Genomic DNA, 15058 nt, shown 5'->3' on the forward strand with positions numbered 1-15058 from the left:
AAAAAAATACAAGTATTTTTAATTATTTTCATCATAAATATACATATTTTTATAAAAACAATAAATAATATAAGAATTTTATAAAAATATAATATAAATATATATTTATAAATATATAATATATATAGGATCGGATAAGGGTGATCGAAATCCCATCCGATTTCTGATTGGATCATATTATCCAATCCGCTTTAAAGATACAAACGTAAATTAGACCACCATGATCCGATCCATTTGCACCCTATCGAGTAATATTAGAATGGATGGCAAAACCATATATAATCAAATGCAGCCTGTGTAAATGAAGTCTAAACGATTACTTCCCCAAATAATTCTCTGTCATTCAGAATATTAAGCTTCTTAATTGTAGGTACAGAGAAAGAATCTAAAGTTGTAGCAGTCAGGAAGTAATGGCCATAGAGCTGCCCATTCTGTTGTAAAAGCGGTGAGATAAGCAAATGGTTGGATTATGGTCTTTCTAATCCGTGCAATTCGTTACTGAAATTCCTAGCAAAAAGAAAGCAACGACTTCACACACTACAAATGCTTTCTCTCATGCAAGTTTCTCTAATTAGCAAATGCTGCAAAATGTTATTAACCACCTTTTTGGGGGTTTTTTGATCACGTGAATTGCACGTGCTTTGTACCCGTTGTAATGACTTGTTCAAAAATCTTAGAAAGGTAGAGTTGACAACCTTCTTTATCCAGACTTGGTTGACAAGTTTGGTATCGCATTATGAAAAGAGGAGAAAATCTGCATTCTGAAAAATTGAAAAGCAAAGTTCGTCTGGTCAATTGTAACACTCAATCCATGCATGGGGAGGCAATTAATGTTTGGTTGAATGGTGTAGAGAATGGATAGATGAGCCATGTATGATGTAACCACAATAGCTAGCTTGAAGAGACGATTTAAAGAAAGAGATCATCAAATCTGACATCGTTCCTCTATAATTCATTTCTTATCAATTGAATTTATTAGTAGTCGTCACAGACTCAGACAGATTGCTCACTTGCAAAGCAGTCTGCTGCTATTTGAACATTGGAGTTAATTTTGATAGTCTGGCTTCCGGGGGTTTCTATCGAATCCAACCCCGTCTTGACTGTTTTTGGTTCTGTGTTGGTGAGCTGTTGTTCTATACAAGTTAATTCAATGAGCATTGCCCATCATGGTTTTCAAAATCGGATCGGAAAAATAGGAATTGGTCCGGTTTTCCCCAAAATCGGATTTTTGTTAAAAAATGTTGATTTGATCAGTAAATCATTGATTCGGGTGATTGAATCATTTGAATTTAATTTGTTATTTTTTGTCAGAATGGGCCATCTATTTGATTTGAACAATCGAACTATTCGACCTAAAAACCAAACCCCTGACCAATTTGTTGTCCAAATCGGTTTTAAGGCCATGCACTTTCTATGACTTAGGAGGAGGGGGAATATGAATATTCATCCCTCACTGAACTACTTTGGGTCCTTCTGAGAGGGCTGAAATTTTGATTGAATTGTTTTCACTGAACTTTTAGTTGTAAAAAAATTATTTTGGGCTTTTTTGGGGTTATTACCAAATATTTGCTTAAAGCCATTACAGAAAACCCTAAGTGCCTATTTGGGGGGCTTTCAGGTAGTGGATTTGGAAAAAGCCTGCCTGTCTAGAACCTTCATGTGCTTGAACGTGTAGGGTAAAAGAGTAATTATAATCAATGTTCTTTTAATTAAAAGAGACAAATAAAGAACCAAGTGGGATAATGTATCATGTGGAGGAAGCTTTAAAAGTCAAAACCTAACAGCCAAGCTTTTGTCAGCAGCTTCTGACTTTATGATGAGGTAGGCCCATATGGGCAGCCCATAACCAATGTTTGGTGAAACCCCTGGAAAGCCCAAAATAACCATCTTTCAAGTTTCAACCAAAAATAGGGGCTTCCTGTTGAAAGTTCCTTTAGAGCCTGTTTGGAAGGGCCTCAGACTTGAACTGTGATGAAGAAGCTTTTAAACTTAGCTTCATTGAAAAGTTTATTTCTTACCTTAGTTAAAGCAAATTCAAGCTTCCTGGGTCTTCATCAAACATAAATTTTAGGCTCTGTATGAAGCTCACCTTGCTAAGCCAGAAACCACTGCGTGAGAACTCTCCTCCAAAACGGGCTTAATGGCATCTCCAAAGAAGTTAGTTTTTGTTTTGTTTTTTTCTTTTTCTCTCCATCTTCGGTTGGTGATCAGAGGCACAAATTTAAAGGCAAAGAAAAGTAGAAAGCTACTATTCCTTGGAGGCTATAATCTTGGGTGGTGTTTGGCATTGATGCCATTTTTTGAAAAACGGTGTCATGTTGGTGTCACATCAGAAAAATGGGTGATTTAAAAAACAACCTCTTATTTGACATTATTTTTCCAAGAAAAAAATATTGCTTCAGACCATACATTAGAAATCGGGAAAGTATAGTTTTAATAAATGTCAAATTCAATGTTTTCTCAGAAAACATTCCATTGCTGCCAATGATGCAATGATGTGGTATCATCTTGGGCATTGAATCATGTATACCAGTGCTGAAAAGTGAAAACAGTAATACAACACTGATATCAAATAAAATCAATGTTATTTTCCCAAAAAACAGCCTATATGACAATACCAATGCCAAACATAAAAAAAGAACAATTTTATAAAAAAACGATACAATAAACCTTCATGCATACAACACCTTTTTCTCAGAAAACATATGAAAATATGGCATCGATGCCAAACACCCTACTTAATAAACTGTAGTTCACCAAGTCATCTAATCTTGAATGGCCAGAGCATGGGTCTCACCTTCCAATAAGTTTTTTTTTTTTTTATTTATCAAAAATGTCCCTGGTGTACATAGAAAAGCCAACAGCTCACAGGGGTGAGTCCGGAGATTTAGATGTATTCGAAACTGTGGCTCAGCCATAATATATTGCAGATTATAACACATCACGCTTTCTCTCAGTATTCTGTTGCACCGTGGTGTAGACCGAATCACAATATAACGTGGAATGGTACATACCACAAAATAAAATATCGCCCACGATTATAAACCGTGGACTGGTCCATGGTACTGAATACTGATCCCATTTCCAACCCAAACCCAATCCAGCATCTTATTATTCAACGGTGATAAGGATGAACGGCTACCCATCCAACAACCATTACGTGCATTAGTGACTTATTGTCTCACGTCACACGCACGCACGCTTGAGTTGAACATGCAAATGCAATTACACCTCTACTGTAATGATTTGGAAGTTGCAACCACCCTCTCTATAACGATGCACTATCCGTGAATAACTCCATTCTATTGGCATTGAGTAGCATCGGGTAAGAGGTGTTCACAAAACTTGTTCTTTCTCATTTTTAAACAGGCTTAAGTATTTTTTATCCTTTCAATTTCTCAAATCCCAAATCCTTCATTCTTTATTTTAAGAATAAAAAAAATACTACTGATAGGCTAATGATAAAACATCTATAGTTGGTATTATAAATGTGGTAACGGATCAAATGTTTTTTCATTAAAATTTATAGAAGGTATTGATTGGTGAAAGCTCTTCTGATATCTTCTCTTTTAACATGATAGATTTTCCTATGCTTAATAATATATACACAGGTTTAAAAAATCAGATAATGAGAACGGGTACTAATGATGTTAGATATGTTTGCCCCTAGTTGGTTGGTAGTTCAGACGTTGGTTACTTAGCTGGTTAGTTGAATAGCAAAGAAGGAAAGCTCAAAGAACCTGATGTGGTCATTCCGATGTTTAAGTCAGCGAATTAGAGATTTTTATGATAGTTAAATGTGAAAGAGATAGAGAATTGGTTCGAAGCCTTCAGAGGTAGTCGTGTACGTAGGTCAGTCTTTGTGCCTTATTCGGTTTCCTCCGAAACATTCGGTGTGAGAGCTGACTTCCGAGAGACCCGGGAGTAATTGGGATATGTGCAGAATAAGTCGACGAGCATGTCTCGCAGGTCACCACCTAGGCCTCAATCAGGTCGGCAAGCCTTCGAGGGAGGTCGCTCCTCACATCGATGTCACTTCGGTCAATACTGATGAGGTACCACAGGTTAGCCCTGGACAAGGTGTTATTAGCTGCCCTGAGTTGTGGACGAGGGTCGCCAATTAGACTTTAACCAGGTCGATAGCAGAGGCAGGTTGCCAAGTCAGCGACAGAGGTAGGCCACCAGTTGGGATTCCATCATTTTGACTAAGGCAAGTCATCGCTTAAGAGATGTTGAAATGTCATCCAGCTGTTCTGAGATGTCATGTGTCATGATGTCAATTGAGGGCCAAATCTACCCTCATTAGGTACCTATGTTAAATATAACTGGGTTCTAATATCTAAGTAGCCAAAAAACAAAACCCAAGCCCATCCAAAATTTTATTGAGTTATAGTAAAAAACCCTATATAGTTTTAATCTAAAATCCTAAAACCCTATATAGTTTTAAGGGGAAATCTATGATGCAGAAAAGATATGGTATGGGAAGAGCTTTGACCAATCAAAGCCCACCCATGAATTTTGATAAATAACACTTATTTTGCTATCACCTTTACAATTCCAATTTATCGGTCAAATGCTTTTCACATATCATATCTTTTCCATATCATAGTTGAACCCTAGTTTTAATCTAAAGTCCTAAAACCCTATATGATTTTGGCAAACGGATCCTATTAAAATCTAAAATATTTCGATGCCACAAAAAAATCCCACAAAATTGACATACCAAAGATTGAGCATGCAGAGAGACACTTATTGAGGATCCCACTTTCCCGTTTTATTAGTGTGCCGTTCTGTGACAGTCTGACACAGGCTTAGCCTTGTCTACGCTTGGCAGGCTTACGTTAGGGACATGACCGTCATTTTTGCTTGTAAGATTTTTAGGAGAACTGATGTCATCTTTAGGCAGACCACCAAAAGCTTAACGTACTCTTTGAGAAGGGGTGGTTGACCTCCTTGGGTGCCTAACCTTGGCACTCCTAGACCATCATCCCCTTGCGGGGTAGCCCTGGTTAATGGCTAGCATGGCTACCAAGGTTCCTCATGGGCGCACACTTGCTCATTGAGATAGTGTTGGACCGACACTGCGCTACCGATACTCAAGGGAGGCTTGGCATGCGGGATTGGCTCAAGCATGTCCCTTCACCACACCCGCCCCTTTCCCAAGCTGAGTGAGCTACCCCATTGCCTCTAGCGCACGGGTGTGTTTCGGCCCAAGCGGTTGCCTATCATCACGGCACACAGGTGCTTGTCATCATCGGCATTCAGGAGACCCATCACATCGATTCCAAGTCACCTCATCGGCGCATAGTCACCTTGCATTATGGTTGTCCCCCTTTAGCACGTAAGCGACGCCTCCCATGGACCGGTCTGAGCCAAGAGAGTGCCTCGGCCATTGGACTTGAGGTCATGATCCAGTGCTACTGACTTTGGTGGAACCATCCCACCGGACAACTCCTAGCCTCTAAGCGCATAAAGGCTTGTCCTAGCCTACCTTGGCCTAGACGTCGCACGGGTTTCTTCCGCTGTAGAACTACTCCCATGACAGTTGGTATCAAAGCGAGTTGGCCAATTGCAACCGTAGTTGGTTTTCAGCAGATTAGTCTAGAGCCAGTTGAAGCGGTCATTTCGACAAGCAGCATTTTGTGGGGTGCGGTCCCTAGGCACTTCCACCCAGGATCGAACAGAATTCAGATCAGGCCTGGTAAGAGGCCATTCATTGTTCGTGTCCCCATTCCAATGACACTAAAATAGCTTCCCTTGCGGGGACAGACGCGTTGGTTGTTGTCCTCATGCAGGGGCAGACATGTGAGCCTTGATAGGAATGTGGGTACACTGTTTGAGCAGATTGCTTATCAGGCCTAGCAAGAGGCCATTTTTTGTTCGTGTTCCCATTCCAATGACCCTAAAACAACTTCCCTTGTGGGTGCAGACACATTGGTTGTTGTCCTCATGTGGGGGCAGACGCGTGAGCCTTGTTAGGAATGTGGTTACACTAGCCGTTGGAGGATGGCGGCCCTACACTGGCAATGTATCAGGTGGACATGCTCAGTTTTCAGGTGGATCACTTGCAGCAGCAGAAGCTCATCACAAGGCGAGGGCATGTTCGGCAACTCATGGGTAAAAGTTGCCACCACTCGCACAGATTGCGGTCAGGTCTCCTTGAGGCAGCAGTAGTGGGGCCCCTCGGAGTGAAGATGTAGCCCGAGTCGGCGAGACGAAGCATAGTTTCGAGGGCCAAGAGAGCATAAGCCATGGCTAGGTTTGAGTAACCCAAATCGGCGAGGTGAAGTCTGTAGGCCAGCATGGTGAAAGGGTACCCAAGTCATCGCCAACATGAGGAGTAGACCTATCAGCGTGTTCGGTAGCATCACTAAAAAGCTACCAAGAAGACAGTTGAGCCTTGAGGTAAGATGATACATGGGGCAGACCTCTGCGAAGCACCACACACATTCTTCGAGGACCCTTCTTTCACAGTTCAACGGCATAGCTATTGCGCGGTTTGAGTAACCTCAACTCTAGAGGGGTGAAATCCAGGCAGGATGGCATGGTGAAATCGTTCTGTCCCCATAAATGGACACCAACATAGGCAAGACCCGGGTTGACCAGGTGAGCCTTGGAATTGGTGGAGAAGTGGATGGCGTTGGACACAAACGCGCATTCACGTGAAGACCATTGTCAAGGTCGACAATGGATTGAGTGGGGGAGCCTGTGACGGTCTGACACAAGCTTAGCCTTGCCTGCGCTTGGCAGACTTACATTAGGGACATGACCATCATTTTTGCCTGTAAGATTTTTGGGAGAACTGATGTCATCTTCAGGCAGACCACCAAAAGCTTAACGTACTCTTTGAGAAGGGGTGGTCAACTTCCTTGGGTGCCTAACCTTGGCACTCCTAGACCATCATCCCCTTGCGGGGTGGCCCTGGTTAATGGCTAGCATGGCTACCAAGGTTCCTCATGGGCGCACACTTGCTCATTGAGATAGTGTTGGACCGACACTGCGCTACCGATACTCAAGGGAGGCTTGGCATGCGGGCTTGGCTCAAGCATGTCCCTTCACCACACCCGCCCATTTCCCAAGCTGAGTGAGCTACCCCATTGCCTCTAGCGCACGGGTGTGTTTCAGCCCAAGCGGTTGCCTATCATCACGGCACACAGGTGCTTGTCATCATCGGCATTCAGGAGACCCATCACATCGATGCCAAGTCACCTCATCGACGCATAGTCACCTTGCATTATGGTTGTCCCCCTTTAGCACGTAAGCGACGCCTCCCATGGACCGGTCTGAGCCAAGAGAGTGCCTCGGCCATTGGACTTGAGGTTATGATCCAGTTGTATTGACTTTGGTGGAACCATCCCACCGGACAACTCCTAGCCTCTAAGCGCATAAAGGCTTGTCCTAGCCTACCTTGGCCTAGACGTCGCACGGGTTTCTTCCGCTGTAGAACTACTCCCATGACAGTTGGTATCAAAGCGAGTTGGCCAATTGCAACCGTAGTTGGTTTTCAGCAGATTAGTCTAGAGCCAGTTGAAGCGGTCATTTCGACAAGCAGCATTTTGTGGGGTGCGGTCCCTAGGCACTTCCACCCAGGATCGAACAGAATTCAGATCAGGCCTGGTAAGAGGCCATTCATTGTTCGTGTCCCCATTCCAATGACACTAAAACAGCTTCCCTTGCGGGGACAGACGCGTTGGTTGTTGTCCTCATGCAGGGGCAGACATGTGAGCCTTGATAGGAATGTGGGTACACTGTTTGAGCAGATTGCTTATCAGGCCTAGCAAGAGGCCATTTTTTGTTCGTGTTCCCATTCCAATGACCCTAAAACAACTTCCCTTGTGGGTGCAGATGCATTGGTTGTTGTCCTCATGTGGGGGCAGACGCGTGAGCCTTGTTAGGAATGTGGTTACACTAGCCGTTGGAGGATGGCGGCCCTACACTGGCAATGTATCAGGTGGACATGCTCAGTTTTCAGGTGGATCACTTGCAGCAGCAGAAGCTCATCATAAGGCGAGTGCATGTTCGGCAACTCATGGGTAAAAGTTGCCACCACTCGCACAGATTGCGGTCAGGTCTCCTTGAGGCAGCAGTAGTGGGGCCCCTCGGAGTGAAGATGTAGCCCAAGTCGGCGAGACGAAGCATAGTTTCGAGGGCCAAGAGAGCATAAGCCATGGCTAGGTTTGAGTAACCCGAATCGGCGAGGTGAAGTCTATAGGCCAGCATGGTGAAAGGGTACCCAAGTCATCGCCAACATGAGGAGTAGACCTATCAGCGTGTTCGGTAGCATCACTAAAAAGCTACCAAGAAGACAGTTGAGCCTTGAGGTAAGATGATACATGGGGCAGACCTCTGCGAAGCACCACACACATTCTTCGAGGACCCTTCTTTCACAGTTCAACGGCATAGCTATTGCGCGGTTTGAGTAACCTCAACTCTAGAGGGGTGAAATCCAGGCAGGATGGCATGGTGAAATGGTTCTGTCCCCATAAATGGACACCAACATAGGCAAGACCCGGGTTGACCAGGTGAGACCTGGAATTGGTGGAGAAGTGGATGGCGCGGGACACAGACGCGCATTCACGTGAAGACCATTGTCGAGGTCGACAATGGATTGAGTGGGGGAGCCTGTGACGGTCTGACACAAGCTTAGCCTTGCCTGCGCTTGGCAGGCTTACATTAGGGACATGACCATCATTTTCGCCTGTAAGATTTTTGGGAGAACTGATGTCATCTTCAGGTAGACCACCAAAAGTTTAACGTACTCTTTGAGGAGGGGTGGTCAACTTCCTTAGGTGCCTAACCTTGGCACTCCTAGACCATCATCCCCTTGCGGGGCAGCCCTGGTTAACGGCTAGCATGGCTACCAGGGTTCCTCATGGGCGCACACTTGCTCATGGGGACAGTGTTGGACCGGCACTGCGCTACCGATACTCAAGGGAGGCTTGGCATGCGGGCTTGGATCAAGCATGTCCCTTCACCACGCTCGCCCCTTGCCCAAGCTGAGTGAGCTACCCCGTTGCCTATAGAGCACGGGTGTGTTTCAGCCCAAGCGGTTGCCTATCATCATGGCACACAGGTGCTTGTCATCATCAGCATTCAGGAGGCCCATCACATCGGTGCCAAGTCACCTCATCGGCGCATAATTGCCTTGCATTATGGTTGTCCCCCTTTAGCACGTAAGTGGCGCCTCCCATGGACCGGCCTGAGCCAAGAGAGTACTCCAGCCATTGGACTTGAGGTCATGATCCAGTGTTACTGACTTTGGTGGAGTCATCCCATCGGGCAACTCCTAAGCTCTAAACGCATAAAGGCTTGTCTTGGCCTACCTTGGCCTAGACGCCGCACGGGTTTCTTCCGCTGTAAAACTATCCCCGTGACAGTTCGGCCCGATTTTTAGGTTAAGAGACCCATTTACAAAGGCCTCACGTTAAATCTCACCTTAACCCAAACACAGTCTTGGGCTTAGGCTTAAGCAAATTAAACTGGGCCAGGGTTGAACCGTTCTCAGTATTGGATTCCCCGAAGGGCTTAGGTCACTGGCTATTTGAGTTCTTAGACCTTACTGGTTCTACAATGATCCACTCAAACATCCCCGAGTTACCACGTGACACGTGGCACGTGTTATCACGTTAACGTGCAAATATTAAAGGTTTGAACACCACGTGCGGGAAGCATCAAAGAAAACGGTGATACTCTCTCTATTTATACTCGCAATATGGCATTGACCACCGTCAGTATTGGCTTTTGACACGAGCTAAGCACTCACATGGTTACTGACACCACCTCCAGCTCTATCACGTGCTACTCGGGCCCCACAAGAACCAGAATAAATTAATTAATAGAATATCATCATCGTCTAATTAGCTCCAAAAAGAAGATAAAAAAAAAAAAAATCTCTGAGAAAAATAAACCTCCAGCCGAAGCAACGACCCCGGTACCCTCTCTTTTTTCAGTCGTTCCGACTCCTTTTTTATTCAAGCATAAAAAGTAAAAAATCAAAATTACCTGTGTTAAAAGACGAAAACACCCCCACGGATTGACTTCTTTTCTCTATTCACTACGGATAAACCGTGTCATGTTAATGGCCAACATTATCTTTACCTTATTGAGTTCCCCGACGTGGATTCACCTGGGGATCTGTGTCGTCTGACTCGGGCCCACCTGACGCAGTCTCCAGTTGCCACGTCGAATGCAAACCATAGATCCGCTCTTACTCCTACGTGGCAATAGAAGATTAAAAGCGAAAAAGAACTGCAGGATGACACGTGGTGCGCTAAGAGACGTCGATGTAATATCCAGTTGAGCTGTAACCGTCGTGCTTAAACGTGAGTTAAGAATTTAATAAAGGGCAAAATAGGACAGAAAATTATTATTAAAAAAACGAGAATTCAGTGAGGCGAAGAAAAGAAAAAACTAACGCAACTCTCGAGGAGAAAAAATAAAGCAGAGGAATCCGGCTGTAAACTTGGACGCTAATGCACGAGTCACAGCGACAAACCAGCTAGATCGGTTCCTAAGGAGTTGAATTGAACACTTTATTTTATCACAATTTTTAAGTAATTAAATAAATAAATCTCCTTTTTATGAAATTACTTATATACCCCCGAATATCATGCATAGACAGAAAACTCCATCTTGCCATTACGTCCCAAAATGACTAAAAGTCCATCGTCTTCACTTGTCAACGTGCTAATTTTGGACATTTATGGAGGGTGGTAATGGAAAAACAGACATACTGAGCTCGAAGTAACGACTAGAATTTGAATTTCATTTCATGGTCAAGTAACGTATTACGTATGCCAGCAAAAAGGAGGGTATTTACGTAATTGTGAGAGAAGTAAGGCTATTTTCTTGTTTTTTATTTTGACGCCTTCAGGCAAGCGAGAGAAGTAAGGATTGCTTTTTAAAGTTTAGCACCGAATTTATTTAATTTTCATGGCAGGTAAAGATGCTTTATTATTTATTTTAACTTTTTTTTCTGGGGGGTTGCTTCTTTTTACTCGTCCAAATCCTCCATTTTAGCTGTCCGGTTGTCACCTTCAAACAGAAATAAACCCTACTCTTTCTCTCCTCTCCCTCCCTCTCTCTCTCTCTCTCTCTCTCTCTCTCTCTCTCTCTCTCTCTCTCTTTCCCCCGAACAGAAACGCTCACTCTTTCTCTTACCGGAAGCAAGCCCTAAGTTTGCCCAAGGACACATAAATGGAAGCACCGGAATTCTTCCACGGCGGCTACTGCCGCGCAGGAAATCCTCAATTCACGCCGGAAAAACGCCTTGCCGACTCTAAGTCCGGCGACCATTTCATTATCGATGACCTCCTCGACTTCTCCAATGAAGATGCTGTGATCACGGAGGGGACCTTCGACACAATAACGGGGAATTCGACAGACTCGTCGACGGTCACCGTCCTCGACAGCTGCAATTCCTCATTTTCAGGATCCGATACGCAAATTTCCGGCGACCTCGGTTGCAGGAATTTTCCTGATGCTCAATTCTCCGGAGACCTCTGTGTGCCAGTAATTTCTAATGAGAAATAATATGCTCTAGCTTATTTGTTTTTATTTTTTCTTTTTCGAGAATGCATTGTGTCGATTGTCATTTTCTAGTAGGGCGAAAATTTCGGAAAATTACTGAACCGTGTCTAATTTGGCGTGGTTTTGAATCCTCTTTTCTAAATGCTGGTTTTCATTTTAGACCTATATGTATGAAAGTTATCGAAGAATTCGGTCAGCAATTGTTTCGATAAGTTTTGTAAATTGTCGCTATGTTTTCATGGCTTACAATTCAGCTTCTCGTAAGAGAAACTGATAGATGGTGCAAAATTTTTTAAAACGCATTTGCATTCGAATGTTCTGAAAAGAAGAAGAAACAATTTTCTGAGTCTAGTTTTAATATATTTATATTTTATATTTTTGACAGTACGACGACTTAGCTGAGCTTGAATGGCTCTCGAATTTCGTGGAGGAATCGTTCTCAAGCGAGGATTTGCAGAAACTGCAACTGATTTCTGGGATGAAAGCGCGCACGGATGATGTATCCGAAACTCGAGAATTCCAACCAGAGAACAACAAGAATAACTCGGTATTTCGCCCAGAGATGTCAGTTCCCGCCAAAGCGAGAAGCAAGCGTTCCCGCGCGGCTCCGGGCAACTGGTCTTCAAGACTGCTCGTACTGTCGCCGACAACATCGTCGTCGGAATCCGATGTTGCAACGAGTTCCGGTAAGAAAAGCACGAAAGGGACACTGAAGAAGAGAGAAAGTTCAGACGGTGCAAGTGGCAATGGCGAGGGGCGGAAATGCCTGCATTGTGCTACCGACAAGACACCGCAGTGGCGGACCGGGCCCATGGGTCCGAAGACGCTTTGCAACGCATGCGGTGTCCGGTACAAGTCAGGGAGATTGGTCCCAGAGTACCGGCCGGCAGCGAGCCCGACATTTGTTCTCACGAAACACTCCAATTCGCATAGAAAAGTACTGGAGCTTCGACGACAGAAGGAGTTGCAGAGGGCTCAGCAGCAACAGTTCCTTCACGCTAACCCAATTTTCGATGTATCTAGCGGTGAGGATTATTTAATCCACCACCACGCCGGGCCCGATTTCAGGCAGCTAATCTGATTGATCAGTACTGTTTAGCGGATTCACTCGTGCAGAACTCAATTCAGCTCGACAGTTTTAGCAGACATAATTCTCCGGAGAATTTCCGTAATTTTCTGATTTTCTTGTTGTAAGAGATCTGATTTTGGTCCTAACTCTGAAACTTCGTAGGTTTTAAATTCTCTGCCGCAGAATTACCAAGCAAAAGAAAATGGAGGAAGAAGGAAAAGGTGGAAATGGTACTGAACTCTAATGTTTCTGTTCCTTTTTTTTTTCTTGACAATTTTTTTTGCTTTCCATTTCGGCCGAATTGGGCAAATTCTGGAAGCAAATATTCCCATTTTGGAGAAATGTTTGTTTTGTTTGCACTCTCATTTTAACGCTTAAAGCTTCCTAGAGAAGCAAATATGTTGTGCAGTTTGCACTCTCTAGTGCTAGTTCTATTGTGATGACTGATAAAGCCCCCCAGAAGAACGTCCACTCTCTACTGAAATCTCAGGTTTAGCTACTCGAAACCAGGTTTGATAGGTTGGACCATTAGAATTTCAATTCTCTTGTCATCGGAGCCAATCTGATAAACAAGAAGCATGTGCTGGGTTAGACGGGACGAGATCTGGCCGTTACAGAGTTAGATTATTATTATTATTATTATTATTATAATGGTGACAACTTAAAGAAGCCGTACCCTTTGGCACATTGTTCAGGAATCCCGCGAAGGATATAGGAATTATGGAGAGCCTCGAGTCGAGGCTGAGCTAGAGCGACGAGTCGACGACGTACTGTGTTAGTGTGTCCGGTGATAATTTCCATAAACAGAAACTGAGAGAGGGGGGAGGTTCATGGTTGCATTTATTGGAATCCGGTAAGCGCTACTATGTTAGTAGTATCTTCTTTTGCACGGAATGGGGAAGGAGTGGGCCAGGTGATGCCTTTAGCTCGTAAGCTGGGCACATGGCTTATAAGAGGTACGATACGATGGATAATATTTTAGAGAGATACGACTGTCCGCTCGATCCTAGACAATTGCTAATCCACAGGGCCCTTCCCCACCCAATTCTCTGTAGTAGTAGTAGTCATCCTCTTCATTCTTCACTCTTCACTGCAACTACCTCTCCTCTACCCTTCAGGCCTCCATCCATGTATTTATTTGTTTATTTTGTATATAATATCGCTTCGTCACTTCGTCAGACGAGAGCGAATACTGCGGTGAATCACATGCCATCCCTGATCGCACTCTAGGCTTTGCTCCCGATGATCACAGACCCAGACCTCCATCCATGTGTGCATAGAAGTGTCAAGGGGACGCCTATGATCATGAATTCAATTCATGATGGTGACACGTTTAACAACGGTTAAAACATGTATGAGTGCATCACGTGACTTGCATGAAGAGTTTGCCGTTCGCTGCGCACTGTTTTCCATTATTGGTAGAAAAAAGGAAAACTAAAATATTCACTTCCATCATGTTTCTGGAGAGATTGGAGGGGGATCAGCCACCGATCACGATCAGGGATGCACCACCTACTAAGTACTAGCTACTACCTCAACCTTGAACCTCCACTGTTAATCACTTTTTGGATTTGGAAACACCGTTCAGTCGAGTCAACATTTTAGGGAATCTCGTCATTTTGAAGCGTTACAACTTACAACTTACAACTTATTCCCAAGCAGCTAGCGCCTAGCGGCGGGTCCCATCGGTTGGTATCAGGTGGGAGGTGGGATGGTTCATGGTTACTTTCCATGAACTGGGTGCTCCAGCCAGCCAGGTGATATAATTGCTTTTCCATCAACAATGATCTCTGCTACATGTATACATGGCTTTCGCTGCAACTCTCACCCTTGGTCTTATCTGTATTATTTACTTTACGTAAACAACAGGACATCACATACCTATCAAGTAAAGAGTGAGGAATAAGCACCAAAAAGGACGTCCGTCCGTCAGGTTTTCCGTATCCCCAAATCCAATCCATAAAATACTAGCCACGTGGATAGATAACGTGGCGAATCCATACCATAGGGGCTGGCCGTCGGATTTGAGTGAGTGTCCACATGAACATGAATCCTGGTACGCCATTACTTTGCGGCAAAGTCCCACTCTCTCGGTCTGAGTCCCATCCAATCCAACCCAACAAGCAACAAGTATTCAAGTAACAACAACTCCTTTTGTAAGTGACGCATAAAATGTAAAAGAAGAAAAAAGATGCCAAGTACAAGCTGTGAGATGTCATTGACACCTCCCCACATGCACTCTCTTGTATTATTCAAATACATGTATATATTAAAAGAAATAGGTAATTAAGTAGTAGAGAAGAACGTGGACGCACGCAAACGCAATGGGCCAACGGCTGAGGTCTCCCTTAAAAAGGGGTTTTGTTTAGATAGTAGAACAGTACAAGTAGGGCCAACAGCCATGGGGATCTAACTACACTCCCACAACCACAATCACCTCCTCCAACCCAACCCACCTTG

General features: G+C 44.1%; 1 protein-coding gene across 1 annotated transcript; it reads left to right on the top strand.

The window, feature by feature from the left end:
• Window positions 1-10871: 10871 nt before the first annotated feature.
• LOC148847102 (GATA transcription factor 9-like) lies at window positions 10872-13026 on the top strand. Its single transcript, XM_088948396.1, has 2 exons — window positions 10872-11511; window positions 11915-13026. Exons 1-2 carry the CDS (start codon window positions 11197-11199, stop codon window positions 12608-12610), a joined length of 1011 nt encoding a protein of 336 aa, XP_088804522.1. The 5' UTR covers window positions 10872-11196; the 3' UTR covers window positions 12611-13026.
• Window positions 13027-15058: the final 2032 nt, after the last annotated feature.

This window comes from Nelumbo lutea, chromosome 6 (genome assembly GCF_056320005.1).
Source record: "Nelumbo lutea isolate HS-2025 chromosome 6, American lotus-T2T, whole genome shotgun sequence".
Taxonomy (NCBI): Eukaryota; Viridiplantae; Streptophyta; class Magnoliopsida; order Proteales; family Nelumbonaceae; genus Nelumbo; species Nelumbo lutea.